At 56.6% G+C, this 17,197-nt stretch overlaps 2 protein-coding genes across 8 annotated transcripts in view; one reads left to right on the forward strand and one right to left on the reverse strand.

Moving 5' to 3' along the window:
* HDAC5 (histone deacetylase 5) overlaps positions 1-8,613 on the forward strand; it is a 36,706-nt gene extending 28,093 nt beyond the window's left edge. For all 4 annotated transcript variants that reach the window (XM_059379891.1, XM_059379888.1, XM_059379890.1 and 1 more), the window contains 16 exons: positions 792-1,003; positions 1,278-1,574; positions 2,327-2,492; positions 3,093-3,226; positions 3,590-3,710; positions 4,134-4,183; positions 4,347-4,454; positions 4,847-4,902; positions 5,053-5,140; positions 6,304-6,423; positions 6,682-6,779; positions 6,956-7,074; positions 7,605-7,738; positions 8,022-8,106; positions 8,231-8,396; positions 8,489-8,613. In XM_059379891.1, the coding sequence (XP_059235874.1) occupies positions 792-1,003; positions 1,278-1,574; positions 2,327-2,492; positions 3,093-3,226; positions 3,590-3,710; positions 4,134-4,183; positions 4,347-4,454; positions 4,847-4,902; positions 5,053-5,140; positions 6,304-6,423; positions 6,682-6,779; positions 6,956-7,074; positions 7,605-7,738; positions 8,022-8,106; positions 8,231-8,396; positions 8,489-8,528 (1,994 nt within the window). In that variant the 3' untranslated portion in view covers positions 8,529-8,613. The remainder of the gene's footprint in view (positions 1-791; positions 1,004-1,277; positions 1,575-2,326; positions 2,493-3,092; positions 3,227-3,589; positions 3,711-4,133; positions 4,184-4,346; positions 4,455-4,846; positions 4,903-5,052; positions 5,141-6,303; positions 6,424-6,681; positions 6,780-6,955; positions 7,075-7,604; positions 7,739-8,021; positions 8,107-8,230; positions 8,397-8,488) is intronic.
* Positions 8,614-10,558: 1,945 nt separating this feature from the next.
* On the reverse strand, positions 10,559-15,110 carry G6PC3 (glucose-6-phosphatase catalytic subunit 3). 4 transcript variants are annotated; one of them, XM_059379338.1, is made up of 6 exons: positions 15,043-15,110; positions 12,619-12,725; positions 12,104-12,194; positions 11,802-11,920; positions 11,462-11,603; positions 10,559-11,232 (listed from the first exon to the last, which is right to left on the reverse strand). In XM_059379338.1, exons 3-6 carry the CDS (start codon positions 12,172-12,174, stop codon positions 10,869-10,871), a joined length of 696 nt encoding a protein of 231 aa, XP_059235321.1. In that variant the 5' UTR covers positions 12,175-12,194; positions 12,619-12,725; positions 15,043-15,110; the 3' UTR covers positions 10,559-10,868. The 4 variants fall into 4 exon arrangements, with proteins under 4 accessions (XP_059235321.1, XP_059235319.1, XP_059235320.1 ...); XM_059379336.1 differs by lacking the exon at positions 15,043-15,110 and adding an exon at positions 14,616-14,983; XM_059379337.1 differs by lacking the exon at positions 15,043-15,110 and adding an exon at positions 13,976-14,132.
* Between the last annotated feature and the right edge of the window lie 2,087 nt (positions 15,111-17,197).

A 17,197-nucleotide genomic window follows, 5' to 3' on the forward strand; every position in this document is an offset into this window, starting at 1 on the left:
TCCTGCTGAGCGAGGAGCCTGTTGGGGGATCGATCCCAGGACCCTGGGATCATGACCTGAGCCCAAGGCATATGCTTAACTGACTGAGCTCCCCAGGGTTCCTTATTTATTTATTTTAGAGAGGGAGAGAGAATGTATGTGGGAGAGGGAGAGGGACACACACACTCTGTGCTGAGCAGGGAGCCCAACGTGGGGCTTGATCTCATGACCCCGAGATCCTGACCTGAACCAAAATCAGATGTTCAACCGAATGAGCCTCTCAGACGTCCCCATCTCAATTTAGAGGGGTTGCATTTCAAGTGCTCAGTAGTTACAAGTGGCTGGCATCCCAGAACTGGACAGCATAGTTTTGGACATTCAGACCTTCAGTAGCTAGTGGCATTAGAAGAGGTTCTGCCTAAAAGACATACAATCCTGGCCCCAGGCTTCCCCACCCAATGGTATCCATGTCTACTATCAGGGCAGTCTTGTTGCAGTTGGAGGAAACAAGTTATTATTTACCTACACTGAGGGCGTAAGACTATATGTGCAATCATAAGGGAATCCAAGGGAGAGAGTGGTGAATCCAGGAAGGCTTGCTGGAGGCAGTGACTCTGAGCTTACAGGACCGTTCCATTGTGGGGAGGAAGAAGAATGGGGCTCAGGTTGGGGAGCCAGGTGCCCCCAGGCCCCTCCAGGGTTTTTCCTGATTATGTAGGTGGTGGCGTTCTAGGAGGGGGAGAGAGCTGGGGTAGGACGGGGGTGCCTGGCACCTTGGCAGTGATGGTTCCTCCCCTCCTCCCGCTGCACAGTGCCACTCCACGGGCAGTCCCCGCTGGTGACAGGTGAACGTGTGGCCACCAGCATGCGGACAGTGGGCAAGCTTCCGCGGCACCGGCCCTTGAGCCGCACGCAGTCGTCCCCGCTGCCCCAGAGCCCCCAGGCCCTGCAGCAGCTCGTCATGCAGCAGCAGCACCAGCAGTTCCTGGAGAAGCAGAAGCAACAGCAGCTGCAGCTGGGCAAGGTGAGCTGGGGGCGGCCAAGGGCCAGGGCGGTGCTGGGGGCCGGGCAGAGCAGGGCACTGGTCTGGCAGCTAAGGAGCGAGGGGAGCGGGGGGCTAATGCCCTGGGCCATCCCCCAGGCTCCATCTGCTCCAACATATCACCTGGCCTCCTGGAGAGGCTCCGTACGGCTGGCCAGCTGCCAGGGGAGGCCAGGGAAGGGCAGACCATCCTGGGCCACGGCTGCATGGCTACGCCCCCTCCCAGCGGATGTCCCCCCTCGCTCTGCTCCTCCAGATCCTCACCAAGACTGGGGAGCTGTCACGGCAGCCCACCACCCACCCCGAGGAGACGGAGGAGGAGCTGACCGAGCAGCAGGAGGCCTTGCTTGGGGAGGGAGCCCTGACCATCCCCCGGGAAGGCTCCACGGAGAGCGAGAGCACGCAGGAAGACCTGGAGGAGGAGGAGGAGGAAGAGGAGGAAGAGGAGGAGGAAGAGGGGGAGGAGGACTGCATCCAGGTCAAGGATGAGGAGGGCGAGAGTGGCCCTGAGGAGGGGCCCGACTTGGATGAGTCCAGTGCTGGTTACAAAAAGGTGACCCCTCCACCCCAGCCCTTGATCACTGCCCCTCTGTCCCCCACATCCCCATCTCCCCGCTCTGTGTGGCCCAGGATGCGGGGGAGGGGGTGGGGGGACGGTGGCTTTGTGTAGAGGGCAAACACGGAGGAGGAGGGGGCAGGGGGTGGTAGAAGGGGGCGCTGCTTGTGCTGGTCTCAGGAGAGCCTCCTCCGCCCAGTCCACCAGCCAGTCCTGGCTGCCACTGTGACTGCCCCCCTGCTGAGCTGTGTGTGTGTGTGTGTGTGTGTGTGTGTGTGTGTGCGTGCGCGCGCGTGCACGTGTGTGTACTTGCGAGTGCCCATGTGTTTCCGCCTGCTTTGGGCCAGTTGTGCATCGGTCTCTATGTGCACACGTGTGTGTGTGTGTGTGTGTGTGTGTGTGTGTACACACACACCCCCGCTGTTACTCCCGTCTGCCCCGCACCTAGCAGCACTCCATTCATTGCGGACAGCGCTGAGCCCTCCAGGCCTGAGTCATCCTGCCCCCTCCCACGCCCCCGTCCCTCCTGCCTCTTACCTCAGTGCTACTCTGGCTGACTCATCACGTCCCCCCCGCCCCCCTACCATCTCCTGGGAGGTGGCGGTGGTGAAGGCTGCAGTGCCTCCTGTCTCTGGTGGGAGGAGATGGGGAGCGGGTTTGGAAGAGAAGGGCTGGAACAGGGGTCCCCCCCAGAGGCCCCAGGACACTTGTCCTCACTTTCATCTTCTGTCCGCTCTCCTCCTGTGCAGGTGTTCTCCGATGCCCAGCAGCTGCAACCACTTCAGGTGTTCCAGGCGCCCCTCAGCCTGGCCACTGTGCCCCACCAGGCCCTGGGCCGCACCCAGTCCTCACCTGCTGCTCCTGGCAGCCTAAAAAGCCCCCCAGACCAGCCCACCAAGCACCTCTTCACCACAGGTAAGCCCCGCCACGCCAGTGGTCCTCCCCGCATGTACCAGGAGCCTCTGTAGGCTACCCAGCCTTGTACGACCGGCTGAGGGACCACGGGATTTTTGTGCCATCATCCCATAAGCCCTGGGTCCCTGGGTGCCGAGAACCTACTGTCTCAGTTGGGCTCTGGCCTTCTCTGGGCCCTGTCCTCTCTGTGAGGTCAAAAGTGAGGCCTCAGTCCGTCCCCGAATGGACTGGGCTCAGGAGGCACAGATGCCCGGTGATGGTCTGACCCCACCAGTGGGGTGTCGGGAGTTGGGGGCATGGCACACACAGGCTGTGACAGAAGGGGGAAAAGGAGGCCGTGCCCCAGAGGGGGCACAGTGCTGAGAGCATGGTGGGCAGAAATCAAAACCGGTGGGGGTTTTGGCTGCGGCTTGAGGAGCGGGGAGGCTTTTGAGGGGCAGTAACAGGTGAAGGGGACCACAGGCAGAGATAAGAGGGGCAGGGTGGCTGGGGGGCAGGGTGTGAGGAGGTCCCCGGGACAGGGCGGGCTGGCGGGAGCCCAGGGAGCCCTGCCGAGGGTGGCCGCGGCTGGCTGGGCTGACAGGTGTGTGTGCGGCCCAGGTGTGGTCTACGACACGTTCATGCTGAAGCACCAGTGCATGTGTGGGAACACACACGTGCACCCTGAGCACGCCGGCCGGATCCAGAGCATCTGGTCACGGCTGCAGGAGACGGGCCTGCTTAGCAAGTGTGAGGTAAGGGAGCCTTTCCTTCTTCCACCCCCCAGCCCAGACCCAGCCAAAACCCTTGTATCTCCCCGTCCGCGAAGCCTCTCTCTGTGTCATCTTCATCCTTCGTTCAACCCCTGATCTCAGGGTCTGTCCCCTCAGCCACCTTTCTGTCCCTTCCCTTGTAGCCCGCTTTGCTAACTGGGGGCAGTCCTGGACCGGGGCGCCTGGGGGTCAGGGCGCACATTCACAAAAACCATTGGATTCTCTGAAGGCCAGAAAGTGGCTCCATGCGTCCCAGGCTGTGGGGCAGAGAGAGGGTGTGGGCCTCAGGGAGAGCTGGGCCTTCAGCGTGTCCCCTCACCGGGCTCTTCTGCTCTCCCCGCACAGCGGATCCGGGGTCGCAAAGCCACACTGGACGAGATCCAGACGGTGCACTCCGAGTACCACACCCTGCTCTATGGGACCAGTCCCCTCAACCGACAGAAGCTGGACAGCAAGAAGCTGCTCGGTGAGCCGGCAGGCGGGGTCCGGGCTATGTCCACCGCCCTGTGGAGATAGGGAACTGTCAGGGTAGGGAGGTGGGCCCCCTAGGGCACAGGCCATCCCCTTGCTGCACTGCCCATCTCTAGGGTGCGCGTCTCCAGTCCACATAGACTATTACACGGGTGGGGTGCACTACAGCTGGTAGAAAGGAGCAGGTCAGTGATAGGGGAGGGCTCTGCTTTTCTCCCTGATCGTCCCCTTTTTCTTCTTGCCATCTGCCCCAGAAGTAAGGTGTCCCCTCCCCAGAATAGAGCACAGACCTCTTCCAGCCGGTGCAGGCCACAGAGGCCTATCTTTTGCTTGGGTCTGGCCGCCTTTTTCAGGCATGGCGCTCGCCACCCTCTGCGGGCCCCAGCTTCCCAAGTAGCTCTGTCCCTCTTCTATGCAGGCCCCATCAGCCAGAAGATGTACGCCGTGCTGCCTTGCGGGGGCATTGGGGTGAGTAGGGTACCTGCTAATAGGGTGGGTGGGTGGCTCTCCCAGCTCTTGCCCCGCCTTTCCTGCCCACCATGGCTGCTGGGCCCACTGTCCAGGTGCCCACCCCCATTCTTGCCCTCCCCCTGCAGGGGGCACGCTGAAGCCTGCTCTCCTGCCCCCGCAGGTGGACAGTGACACTGTGTGGAATGAAATGCACTCCTCCAGTGCTGTGCGCATGGCAGTGGGCTGCCTGGTGGAGCTGGCTTTCAAGGTGGCCTCAGGAGAGCTCAAGGTGAGTGTGTACCCAAGGCCACGGCCCCGCCTTGGCTTGGTCCTCAGGGGTGGAGGACAGGGACAACTTTGCCTTTCCCTAGAGCAAGGCACTGTCCCTGGGTGCCTTAACTATCGGATGCCGGAGTCGGGGGCGGGGGAGGTGCTAGCTCCTGGACCAGCTAGGGAGGCATCCAGTGGGGACTGGGAAGGAGGCACGGGCATCTGATGCTCTCAGGGGTATCTCAAGGTCAGAGATGGTGCCTGCTGGTGCATGTGGCCTGCAGCTGTGTTCCTCGCATGAGGGTTCTCTTCCCTGCCTGGTTTATTTTTCCTCCTGTATCCACCCTCTCTGTGGCCACCTTGCCTGCCTGTCTGTCTGTTGTCTCTGACCCTCCGTCTGCACCTCTTCAGAATGGATTTGCCATCATCCGGCCCCCGGGACACCACGCGGAGGAGTCAACAGCCATGTGAGTACCCCCTCTGCCCCCGCCAGACCCACTGCCCTCCCCCCTTCCCTTTTCCCTCCCAGCTGAGCTGATGTGTCTGTTTTGCTCCGGGAGCAAACATCTGCTACAGCTGACCTCCCCAACCGTTTTCTCCCCCGACCCGGCCACCAGGGGTTTCTGCTTCTTCAACTCTGTAGCCATCACAACCAAACTCCTGCAGCAGAAGCTGAACGTGAGCAAGGTTCTCATCGTGGACTGGGTAGGCAGTGGGCTGCTGGGGTCGGGGTCTGCCTTCAGGAGGGCCTCACCCCGACATTGCCCCTTTTTCCTCAGGAGCCCGCACCACTGCTGGGCCTGAGGCCTTACCACAGCTCTTCCTGCTGGAGCATTCGCCCAGCCCTCCCATTCCCGTGGGGCTCCCTCCTCACGAAGAGACTCAAAAGTGGTTTTAGCCCCGGTCCGTCTTGGCCCCCACCTTGTAGCCTCAAGCAACCGAGGTTTTCTACCTTAAATAGTATAGACCATTACCAGCATTGCTAGAATCACTCTTCTTCTTTTTTTAAGATTTATTTATTTGTTTTAAAGAGAGTGAGTGTGTATGCCTGCTGGGAAGGGCAGGTGGAGGGAGAGGGAGAGAGAAACCCAAGTCGACTCTGTGCTGAGCACGAAACTCCATGCGGGGCTTTATCTCACGACCCTGAGATCATGACCTGAGCTGAAACTAAGAGTTTGGACACTTAACAGGCTGCACCACCCAGGCGTCTCGGAGCCACTCTTGATGCGGGGGGGGGGAGGTGGACTCTGCTGGGACACACAGTACTGCTCCTGGCTGCGTCGAGTAGTACAAACAAGTATGGATGTGCATTTCTATAAGTGGAGACCCTGAGCTGTTGGGTGACATAGCCACAAAGTCACATAGTTTGGGGTGTTGGGCCTGACGCTTGTGTTCCTGCTGCTGGGCACCGCTTCTCAAACCCCACCTCTCAGGGCAGCGGGAAAGGCACCCACCACTCCTGGTGACTGGAAAGTACCCAGGAGCAGTCATCAGCAAAGACGACATCTCTTTGAAGCCCAGATCTGGCTTAGAAATTCATGGAAACGTTGGGTTCATCAGAATGTATCTGCTTTCAATTCCTTACCAGCTCTTATGTTTCCTCCCAATTGTTGAGTGGAATGGGCTTGCAGGCAGGTCCACCATACGTATCCCGCAGCTTTGTGTGTCTGCACAGTGACCCATGGACCCCGGGTAGAGAAGCATGGGATGATACCGTGGTGAACGGAACACGATGCCCTGTAGCCAGTGATGGGCTGCACCCCCCGAGTGTTCACCGTAGAGTGGAGGTGGGGGGCAAGTGGAATTTTGACCTTTGGGGCCAGAGCCTGGGATTTTTTTTTTCTGATGCTTCCATCCCTCCCCACTAGGACATTCACCACGGCAATGGCACCCAGCAAGCGTTTTACAATGATCCCTCTGTGCTCTACATCTCCCTGCATCGCTACGACAACGGGAACTTCTTTCCAGGCTCGGGGGCCCCTGAAGAGGTAAGGTTCCTGGGCTCAAACGTGGGGCCCCTTGGGGAGGTGGCAGAACAGGACCCGGCAGGGAGCCCCGGAGGCCTGTGGTGGTGCTGGGTCCCCAGGGAGTCTGGGCTCCTAGTGGGAGGACCACACAGGCCAATTGCCCCTCCATGCAGAGCAGCGGTGAGTGGAGCAAGGGCTGGAATCAGGGCTGAGGGTGGGGGCGGCGATGTCTGGGATCCCCAGGCAGTAAGAATAACCCCTCCCCCACCGTGCTGCCAGGTTGGCGGAGGGCCGGGCGTGGGGTACAATGTGAACGTGGCATGGACGGGAGGTGTGGACCCCCCCATCGGAGACGTGGAGTACCTAACGGCCTTCAGGTGGGGACTGAGAAGGGCCAAGGGTGGGGTGGGAGCCCCCTGGGCCCTGCCATGGCGGGGCAGAAGGCACTCAGTTTGGTGCGGGTGGAGGGGGTTGTCTCTGGGTGGGTTAGAGAGCTAGGTGAGGCCTGGCCTAGCCACCCGCCCGGGTCAGCTTGGGCCCTCTCCTTTTGCAGGACAGTGGTGATGCCCATTGCCCACGAGTTCTCACCTGATGTGGTCCTGGTCTCTGCCGGGTTTGATGCTGTTGAGGGACACCTGTCTCCACTGGGTGGCTACTCTGTCACCGCCAGATGTGAGTGCTGGGGGATGGAGGGAGGTTGCGGAGCAGTGAGGAGGGGGTTGAGTGGGGACACAGAGCAGGAAGGAACTGGTACTGCAGAGGCTGGGATGATGGACGCAGGGTTGGGGGGCAGGTCCGAGACTTGGAATCATCTTGGCAGGAGCCTCCCGCTCTCCCTCTGCCTGTCTTGGACTTGGGGACAAGCAGGTGGGTGTGGGGTAGCAGAGGGTACGTCTCCTCCCAGATCATAGGGATAGAGCTTGTTGATCCCTTGTGTTTCAGTGGTGCTCCTTGGGACGTATAATTGGAATTTTAAAAAATCTCATCTGTTGTTTTATCTTTAATGGAGCATTTAGTCCATTGACATTAAATTTCATTATGGAGATGTATTGGGGCTTAAATCTGCCATCTTATTTTCTGCTATTTGTTCCACCTCTTGTGTTTATTTTCTCTTCTTCCTTACCTTCTCCTGTTTTTTTTTTGTTGTTGTTGTTTGTTTTGTTTTCTTTCTTTCTTCTTCCTCCCTTCACCCATCCCTAAAGGCTTTGGCCACTTGACCAGGCAGCTGATGACTCTGGCAGGGGGCCGGGTGGTGCTGGCCCTGGAGGGAGGCCACGACTTGACCGCCATCTGTGATGCCTCTGAGGCCTGTGTCTCAGCTCTGCTCAGTGTAGAGGTAAGGGGTACAGGGAGGCAGTGGGGGTGAGGGGCCAGGGAGAGGCTAGTAAGGGAGGGCCCCTTTCTTGATCAAGCAACACTGATCAAGAAGGTGGGAAGGTTTTCCTGGGTCCTGAAGACAGCTGCTGGCCAGGGAGGGCTTTCTGACCCAGGGTTCCTCCAGAAAGCTAGGTTTGCCCCAATCATGGGAGATCTCTGGGGCCGAATGTGGGGTGTTTAGGGGACTAGGCTCCACCCTGGCTCACTCCCCACCATGAGCCTTCTCTTCTTTCCCCTTCCAGCTGCAGCCCTTGGATGAGGCAATCTTGCAACAAAAGCCCAACATCAACGCAGTGGCCACGCTAGAGAAAGTCATCGAGATCCAGAGTGCGTGAGATGAGGCTCAGACCTCAGCCAGCCAAGGGGGCAGAAGCTTACAGGCCTACCAGGGCTGGGGATGTAGTATGGGGCTCTCTGTCCTCCCTGACCCCTGCTTGCCCCTTGTCCACAGGCAAACACTGGAGCTGCGTCCAGAGGTTCGCCGCTGGTCTAGGCCGTTCCCTGCGGGAGGCTCAGGCAGGTGAGACAGAGGAGGCAGAGACTGTGAGCGCCATGGCCTTGCTGTCAGTGGGGGCCGAGCAGGCCCAGGCTGCTGCAGCCCGGGAGCACAGCCCCAGGTAAGCTTCCTTTCTGACTTCTGCCCTTGCCCAAGCTGGTGCCCCTACCTCAGTGCCCACCCGCCTCAATCACCCTGTGCTTGTTCCTCCAGGCCGCCAGAGGAGCCCATGGAACAGGAGCCTGCCCTGTGACACCCTGGCCCCCAATCCTCTGGGCTTCATCATTGTGATTTTGTTTATTTTTTCTATTAAAAACAAAAAGTCACACATTCAACAACGTGTGCCGTGTGGGTCTCTCAGCCTTGCCCCCCTGCTCCTCCAAGCTGTCTTGGGCCTCGCCCCCAACTTCCCACAGCGTGGCCCACGTCTCCATTCTAGAAGTCTGCTTCCCCTGTAAGGCCTGTGTGGGGGGTGCCCTTTCCAGCCCCTCATCCGTGTTGTGTCCCATGCCCACTTTCCCGCAGGCTATCCTTTTCCTCCTTGGGGCCTGGGCCAGTTTAAGGTGGGCATGGGGGCCCAGATAGTACCGTCTGGTTTTGGGGTCTCCCTGACGGAACAGGGAACAGTAAGTTTGGTGCCTTGGCTTCAGTTGACTTGGGGGGAAATGCCTTAATTTCACCCTCCTTCCCTCTCCCAACCTCAGGGGAAGATCAGGAAGGTTGCTGTACAGTGTGAGACAGAGCGGAAGGGAGGTGGTCTCCCAGCCTGCAGTTCCCCACCCTTTTCCCTCTTTGTCGTCCTCACCATCTCCGCATAGACCCCTTTCCCCTCCTTTCTCCTGGCCTCAGCACTGAGGGGAGGGCTTCTGCCCCAAGAGGTGGGCCTGTGGTCTGTGGGCCAGGCAATCTTACTTCATGCTTCTCCTGGCCTGTTTTCCGTTCCCAGGGGCTGGAGAGGGTCAGAGTGGAGATGGGATGGGGCGGGACTCCTAGGTTCTGTGGGACCGGGGGAGCTGCAGAACCAGGCCTGCTCTCTGCCTTACTCTTTTGGCTTCCCTGGCCCTCTGCTGGCACAGCCTGGGGAGGGGGAGGGGATCCCTGCAGGGGGACCCCAGGCTGGTGAGAGACCCACTGCTGTTCAGGACCACATTACCCCAGCCATCCAGCAGGCCATGAGAAGGGTCAGTGGCCCACCTCCCTCCTGGGGCCTTTGACCCTGAAGCCCAGGGATGGTGAGGGTAGGGGTTCTAGAAGGGGCAAGGCCAGAACCCAGGAACCCAGGAATCTGCCCTCAGCTATAGCTTCCCTTCCTCCTGGGCTTCCTCTGCTGGTCACTAGCCCAAGGGAGCTAAGACCAGGAGGGACTGAATAGCACCCTTTCTCTTTCCCAGGAGCCCAGCCTAGCCCTCTGTTTAAGAGGTTGGGGAGCTCATAAGTCTTCTAGGGAATACAGTCTAGCCTGTAGGAAACCAAAGATGAGAAGCGGTTCCCAGGGGGCTGAGTCTTCCTCCCTCTTCCTCCCAACACCACACATAATTTCTTTCCACCCCATCCTGAGGGCCTCACCTGTTTACATATTTATTATCCTAATGGGGGCCTGAGTAGGATTGAGGGAGCTAGGAGAGGGCCAGGAGTCCCACCACCATTGGCTCATTGTGTGCTGTGTCTTGTGTATTGTTAGTGTGTTCTACATCCTCCTGGGGGATGCAGTTGGGGCTAGGCCCAGTGTAGCAAGCCTCCCCTTGCTGAGCCCCAGCTCCGGGCCCTTAACCCTCCCTCTCCCCATGGCTGGTCTGGTTCTCATGTAAACCCACTCCTTGCTTTGTCTCCCTGGATATGGATTTCAGTTAAGTATTTTGTAATCTGTTAACACTGTGTGTCCTTATGTAAATAAACTTGTTTCTGGCAGTGCCTTCTGGGGCTGTTGTCTCTCTTCTCTGGGCTTCCAAATGGAATAGAGGTTCTTATTCCCCATCCTGGCCCAAAAAACTGCTCTGCTTTTCTCCAGTCCCTGGAGTAGCCAATTTAGGAAACAAGAGGCTGGGGTGGGAGGGAGCAGTGTCTCTGTCCTCAGAGGTTAGAGACGAGGTTTCACCAAACCTAGCCATAGCATTTCATGGGACCTCTCTTGTGGCCTAGGTGGTGATGCTGGGGAGAGGGCCCAGGCGGAAGGTCTCCGTGGAAACGGGTGTGGGGGGTGCAGAACAGGTGGCCTGGCGAGGGTCTCACTTGGGATACACGCAGGCAAGATCAGTGGAAATGTGCGCATAGGCAAGAAAAGAATCCGGAAGTGTTCAAGGGCTTTATTGGGGCTGTTCTGAGCCCCTCACAGTGTTACAGGAGCCCATTGGTCTTGATGTTGCCTTAGCTCCCTGGGAGCTCAGAGGGGGAAGGCAGGATGACCAGCCTTTCTGGGAGGAGAGAAGGCCCTTCTCTGGGGCTAAGACCAGATGACGGAGCAGTGGGAGACTGAGGATGAGCAAGGCCTGCTGGGAGCTGGAAAGGGAATGGGGCTGCCTTCCGGAGTGTGGAGATCACGGAGTATTGGCTTTTTGGGGTGGGGGATGCAAATGGGAACAGGAGGCACTTGAAGTCAAGAAGAGCGGACAGGTGGTGTTTCGTGGGCACTGAACGTGTACACCACCCAGGGCACGAGGGCCAGGACCAGGCATGGCCACAGGGTGTACTTGAGGAAATTGAAGATGTAGAAAAGGCTGATCTGAGGGGGGTGGCCCAGCCAGTCCAGGGGGCCCAGCAGCCCCATGGCCAGCACAAGGCAGGCTATCTTCTGGCCATATCCCAAGTATGCCCGCCGTACCTGGGCATAGCAGGGAGAATGCAGGGCGATGCCCAGACCCAGGGCGGCCCCTGAGTCGCGGCTCAGGGAGGCAAAGGGCCGGCTATCCACGTGCACCCACTCAGGCCGCTCACACCACTTGGAGGCCAGGCTGATGGACCTATGGGGAGGAGGGTCTTTGCCAGGAAAGATTCCCCTCGAAGCATGAGGACCAATGGCTTTTAGCTCCTTTGGAGTCTACCCCCATGTTCTGCTGTGACCCCGGGAGAGTCTATTTGTGAAAAGGAACGTGTCCCCTTTTAGCTACAGCAAACCAGGGACCTACCAAGGCTAGGTAAAGGTGAAGCAGGACAGGCCCCAGCCTGCCCAAGCTTCAAAGCAGGACTTACCAAGAAAGATCCAGGCCCAGTGTAAAGAGGGTCCAATAGATGAGGCTGGCACCCAGCAAAAGGGCCAGTGAGGTCAATCCATAGAAGCTTAGCTCCCGCTCCGTGGGCACGCGGGGGGTCATGAGCCAGCCCAGGACAGCACCTAGAGAAGTGGGGTAACAGCAGCTTCAAGGGCTTCAAGGGGTTTGGGGATATGAACCCCCTGAGCTGTAGGGCAGCTTGGCAAAATAGTCTGAGCTGTAAGGGCACCTTGGGGTCCACTGTACGAAGGGAAGATCCTATACCGGTCCTCCCACTGTCGAGGCACCCCCAGGCCCACCCTGGGGCCCCAGGTGCTCACCAGTTATTAAGCCACCCAACACCTGGTGAGGGAAATGTGCTAAGAGGAAGATCCGGGACAGGCCGACCGCCAATAGGAAGGTGCAGTAAGCCAGGCTGGGTATCATCCTTACCCAGTGGCTACAAAGAAAAGCAAACAGTTCAGGGGGTGTCCATACACAGCTCGGCTTCCCCCAGCACTCAAGCACTTCATGGTTTGACCAAATACCCCAAGGCCCCCAGAACTCCAGCTCCCAGGCTGCCCTGCTGCTGGGTTTTTTGGATCCAGAGATTGGGGGGATGGTAGGCAATGCCGAGGCGTACCTGTGGGTCCTCGTGGCCAGCTGGGAAGAGATGGCCGTCATGATGGGCCAGAGGGCGGCTCCTGTGATCATGCAGTGTCCAGAAGGGCTGCCTGCCAGGGGATCCAGAAGCTTGAGGTGAGAGCATGAGCGTGGAACTCAGGAGCCCCTGGTGATAGCTGAATGCAGTTGCCATTGCACACGTCCCCCTCACCCCCACCGCTGCCCCTACCCCGCCCCACCTTGGTCCAGGCTCCCTCGGCCCTGCAGCCTACTTCACCACTGCCTGAGCCCACTGCACTCAGGTTTCTGCTTTGCCCTGTATCTCTTGGCTCTACTCAAAACAGGGTGGTTAGCTGCACTCTGGCCTGGGCACTCTCCTCCCAGAATTCAACTCAGTCTTCCCGGGCTCTCTTTGTTCTCTGGATCAGTAACAGAGGGGCTGGGTGTCTGGGTAGGCCACCATGGCTAAAAAGCACTCTGAAACACTCACCAAACCCTAACCACACCAGGACAGGGAGGTTTGGGGCTTCCCACCTGGACCAGTTTCACAAGAAGAGGGGAACTGGTGAACCTGGGCTGGGGCCTGGCTGTAGTACCCAGACTCATGGACCCACCAAAAGGGCCTGTCTCCAAACAGAAACCTAGAAGAGAACAGATGCAAGATGACATTACACGCACATGCAGCCAGGGGAACAGGCAGGGAGCAAAAAGATGTTTTTGGAAGGCCTGCATGGTGGAGTCTGCAGGGGAGTCCAATTCTGTGCATTACCTTGCAGTGATTTTTTTTTTTAACTTTGGAAGAGAATGCACGCTATTTTTAAAGAAGTGATGAGGAGACAAGAGACCATGTGTGTGCACATGTGTGCAAGTGCACACTCAGAAATGTTCATTAGTTTCATTCTTACCCCACTGCAAGGCCAGCCCTACTCTTCTCACTCCTAGTGAGCCTGGGACCTGCCTCTTTTGCTCCCAGACCCCTACTCATGCTCCTATTTCTCCCTCTTCCTATTCCCCAAATTCCAGCCTCAATTACCTACATGTGAACTCTTTAGGTGGGTCTCCGGTGTTTGAAACCGGGAAAGGGAAATGGACAGAGGAAACTGAGAAAGAACAAGGAGGACCAAAAGCTCAAGTTCCCCTGGCCTGGCAGGTGCTTCGCTGGACCCTGGGAAACAGCACACAGAAGAGGCTATGCTGCTGGGACCAGAAAGAGAAAAGATGGCAGACCAGAAAAGATGCTGCTGGGGAGGGACACGAGAAAGGGAGCTGCCTCTCCTTGCCACCAGGTTCACACACCAGGTGCTCCAAACACACTTAGGAAATGAACAAGGGCTTTGTCACGTGGGGGAGGAGCACTGAATGTGTCTACCCAACAGAGCTCACAGAAACTCTGAGCAGAGAGAGAACACAAAGCAAAGGCAATTAGGCAAAAAGGAAATGGTGAGACCGTTGCTTTTTCCTTTTCAGGAGGGATGAAACTGTGCAGTGTTGGTGGTATAGTGGTGAGCATAGCTGCCTTCCAGGAGGGATGAAACTCTTGCAGAGAAGAGTGGAGGGGAGGGTAACTCCTATATTGTTTTTCAGCAAGTCATTTCAGCCTGTTCAAATGTCTCCTCTGAACTCCCCTCCCCCAGGCAAGGCATCAGGCAACAGGGGATGAGGTGAATGGGGAGGAGCAGCTCACACCCAGAGGGAGGCATAGCTCCCCTCTTCACCCCTGAGAGAACAGGTGGCACCAAGAGATAAGCCCTGGGGGCCCCACACACTTGGCCTGGGATTCCCAGCTTCTAAGTCTGTGTGAGGAGCCCACTAGTAAACGGAGGAGAAAAGGAAGGAGCAAGTGTTCCCTGGGAGGCAGTGCTTTTCAAGTATTACTAGGCACTCCAATTACCTGAGGTGTTTGATAAAATGCAGATTCTGATTCAGTAGCTCTGGCCTGGGGCTTGAGATCTTGCACTTCTAGCAAGTTTGCCAGGGCTTCCCAAGCTGCTGGTCCCGGTCCAGGAAATGCACCTTAATTCTCCAGCACCTTAGCAGCTATTGTGAAGCCTGGCACAAAGCATGCTTCTTAGCAACTATGTCAAATAAATGAATGACTAGATGAATGAAAGCGTGAGCTGAGAAGCAGGACTTTTTGCTACTTAAGCTGCCCTAGCCTCTTCTTAAAATACAGATTCCCAACCCTTTCCCTGAAATTTCTAAGTCTGTATGTCTGAAGTGGGATGAGGTACTGCATTCTAAAGGCGCCTCTTAGGTGATTTCTCTGGTCAGGCCTGTTTGAGAAATACGGGTTTAATGAGTAACATGGGGACTGTGAGGTCTGAGGCCAAGATGCACAGTGATGCTCAAAGGAAAAAAGTCAGGGGACACGGGGTAGGGGACAGGAGGTCTTAAGGCTATGGGTTCAGTGGGGCGGGTTGGCGGGGGATGTCCGAGCCTTTAAGGCACCTGCTTAGAGAGATCAGGGCTTGCCCAGGACTCAGGGCCCTAGGGGTTGGGGGGCCAGGGCGCCGAGGGCTTCGCTGTCTCACCACTTGAAGACGAGGTTGAGCCACTCGGTGATGAGGCTGATCCAGAGCACTGCGATGCCCACGCGGCGGGAAGCGTAGTAGGCCGCGGGGAAGTAGAACAGAAAGAGGCTCTTGGGATCGCCCAGAAAGGTGACCCAGAGCCACACGTTCTCCAACCAAGGCAGTTGGTTTTGCAGTGCCTCGGCCATCGCGATGCCCGCGCCCAGCGTGGACTCCATGACGACCCAAGGGCCGGCCGGGCGGGTTTACGCTCTAAGGCGGAAGCCGAGGAGTGTCGGAAACAAGGAAGCGGCTCCCCACTGCGGCCCAAAGCCCACCTCTCTGAGCCCCCGGCTCCGCCCCCTGCCCGCGGCCGGCGCAGAGCCCCGCCTCCTGCCCCGCCCCTCAGCAGTCCCAGACTCGCGCGAGCCGGGCTTTTAGCCGGTACCGTTTCCTCCAGTGCTCTTCCCGGGCCTTCCTTTCTACTGGGCAGCGCAGGGGACAAATCTTTGCGAAGGCGTTTCCGCAGAACCCCACGTGGCCGCTGTTGCCGGCACGTGGGCATTGGGCGCAGAGGCGGCTCTCGCTGCTGTTCCGGGTCAAAGGAAGGACTGACTTGCGGGTCGGCAACGCGCCCGGTGTTCTTGCTTTGCCGCTGCGAGGTGGATGTGTTATCACCGACAAGTGGATTCCTTCCGTACCAGACCTCTTTTCTCCGGTACCGCTACCCTCCAGAGATATTCTGAGATTTCATGAAGAGAAGGCTACGGGCACTGCTTCATCGGCATTGCCAGGCATTGCCGGTCAGCGCTGAAGCGGGACCTTAAATTTACGTACACCTCTAATCAGACCATGCTCTTCTCCCCCAGCCCAAGAATCTTCCGCCCAAATTCATCCGTTATTGATTTGGAAGCTGACAGATAAGCCTCTTAATTTTGAGGAGTCTTCTGTAAACACTTGCGAATTCTTACACGTAGCAGTCTAAGTCACACTTCCTCCCACTTCTAAGCTGGCTTTACCTTCCTCCTTTCATTTCTTTGCCTTCCAAAACCCCGATGGGCAGGTAAAACCGTGAGGTAGTAGCTGGGTTGGTATGGGAAGAGGAGGGGCACACACCCACGACAAAATTTGGAATAATCTTCTCCAGGAACACACACACAAAATAGAAACCTCAGCTATTCTAGGCGAGGTTCTGCCTAGAGGCAGAGCTGGGGTGGGAGACTGTTGAGTGGCTCCCCAGTTCTTCCTACCTCAAGCAACTTTTTTCTTGGAGAGTTTTCTGATGGGTGGATGAAATTGAGAATGTAAATATGGTTCTTGGAAAGAGATTAATTTCACGGGCGCCTGGGTGGCTCAGTGGGTTAAAGCCTCTGCCTTCAGCTCAGGTCATGGTCCCAGGGTCCTGGGATCGAGGCCCACATTGGGCTCTCTGCTCAGCAGGGAGCCTATTTCCTCCTCTCTCTCTGACTGCCTCTCTGCCTACTTGTGATCGCTCTCTCTGTCAAATAAATAAATAAATAAATAAAAGATTAATTTCACTAATTAAAAAGGTGTGGGGAAGGGAAGCTGGATACAAATGTCATTTCACTTCCTTGCTAAATGTTTTTCAATTGCCCCAAGGAGAAAGCCTACATTTTCTAGGTCTTTAAAAGTTTGCTCAGGCTCTACCAAGACAACCTTAACCAGCCTACCCCCACAACTCCATTTCATCATATCTCTGAACTACTTTATGTTCCTTGAAATCACCAGTCTCTCTCTCCTTTTAGAGATCATGCTAGTCTTTTAGGTCTCAGATTTTTTCACTTCCTCTAGGAAGCTTTTCCTAACAGTACCTGACAGTCATATATATGAAAACCTATAATCATGCTACCATATAAAAAGTGGAGCAGCAGTTACATGTGACTTGAGAGGGTCAGGCTTGAAAGTTCTCTGAAAAAACACAACTAAGAAGGAGCAGTATATTTATTCCTATTACAATGATTGTACTACTATATACCCAATATTGAGAAGTTGATGTCTCTTGCAGGGCAAGGAAACACTTTTGAACTGTGTTCAGGTTAAGTAGGACCAGGGCTGGCCCTTTGCCTCTGTCTGGACTAGAGAAAGGTCAGCCTATTGTTGGTCAGATATGAGACTCCAGAATTTCCATGGAGGGAGGGGCAGTAGGTGGATTAGGGATAGAAACTGGTGATGACAGGGCTTGAAAATTGCATCTTGCATGTTTAAACTTTCATACGTCAGATGGACACTAATGGGGGAGGGCCAAAACTCCTGCCCCAAGGCCACCTTTGTCACTACTGCTTCTCATTCCTGCCCTTTGCCTGGCTTTCTAGAGAGGGCAAGATGGGAAATGGGGAAACATCTCAAGTTCCAAGGGTGATGGGTGATCATGGAGGAACAACAATTTATTAAAGACCTACTACATACCATTCATTTGTACACATCATCTCACTAAAAAATACTCTAGACAGTATTATTTAGTATAGCAGAGCAGTAAATAGCACCATCTTTGTAAATTGCATTTGTCAGGCAGACCAAATCCTTTCTGACTGTGTGACCCCAGCCAAGTTCAGTCTAAGACTTTGGTTTCTTCCTCTGTAAAA

Source organism: Mustela nigripes, chromosome 16, assembly GCF_022355385.1.
Source record: "Mustela nigripes isolate SB6536 chromosome 16, MUSNIG.SB6536, whole genome shotgun sequence".
In the NCBI taxonomy this organism is placed as follows: domain Eukaryota; kingdom Metazoa; phylum Chordata; class Mammalia; order Carnivora; family Mustelidae; genus Mustela; species Mustela nigripes.

Bases quoted from the DNA above. Each gene is read 5' to 3' on its own strand.
- G6PC3 (XM_059379336.1), bottom strand. From the start codon at position 14,833: ATGGAGTCCACGCTGGGCGCGGGCATCGCGATGGCCGAGGCACTGCAA. The intron at 12,726-14,615 runs GTGAGACAGCGA...GTTCTCTTCTAG, and splicing joins CTCAACCTCGTCTTCAAGTG to GTTTCTGTTTGGAGACAGGC. The intron at 11,604-11,801 runs GTGAGCACCTGG...CCACTTCTCTAG, and splicing joins GTTGGGTGGCTTAATAACTG to GTGCTGTCCTGGGCTGGCTC.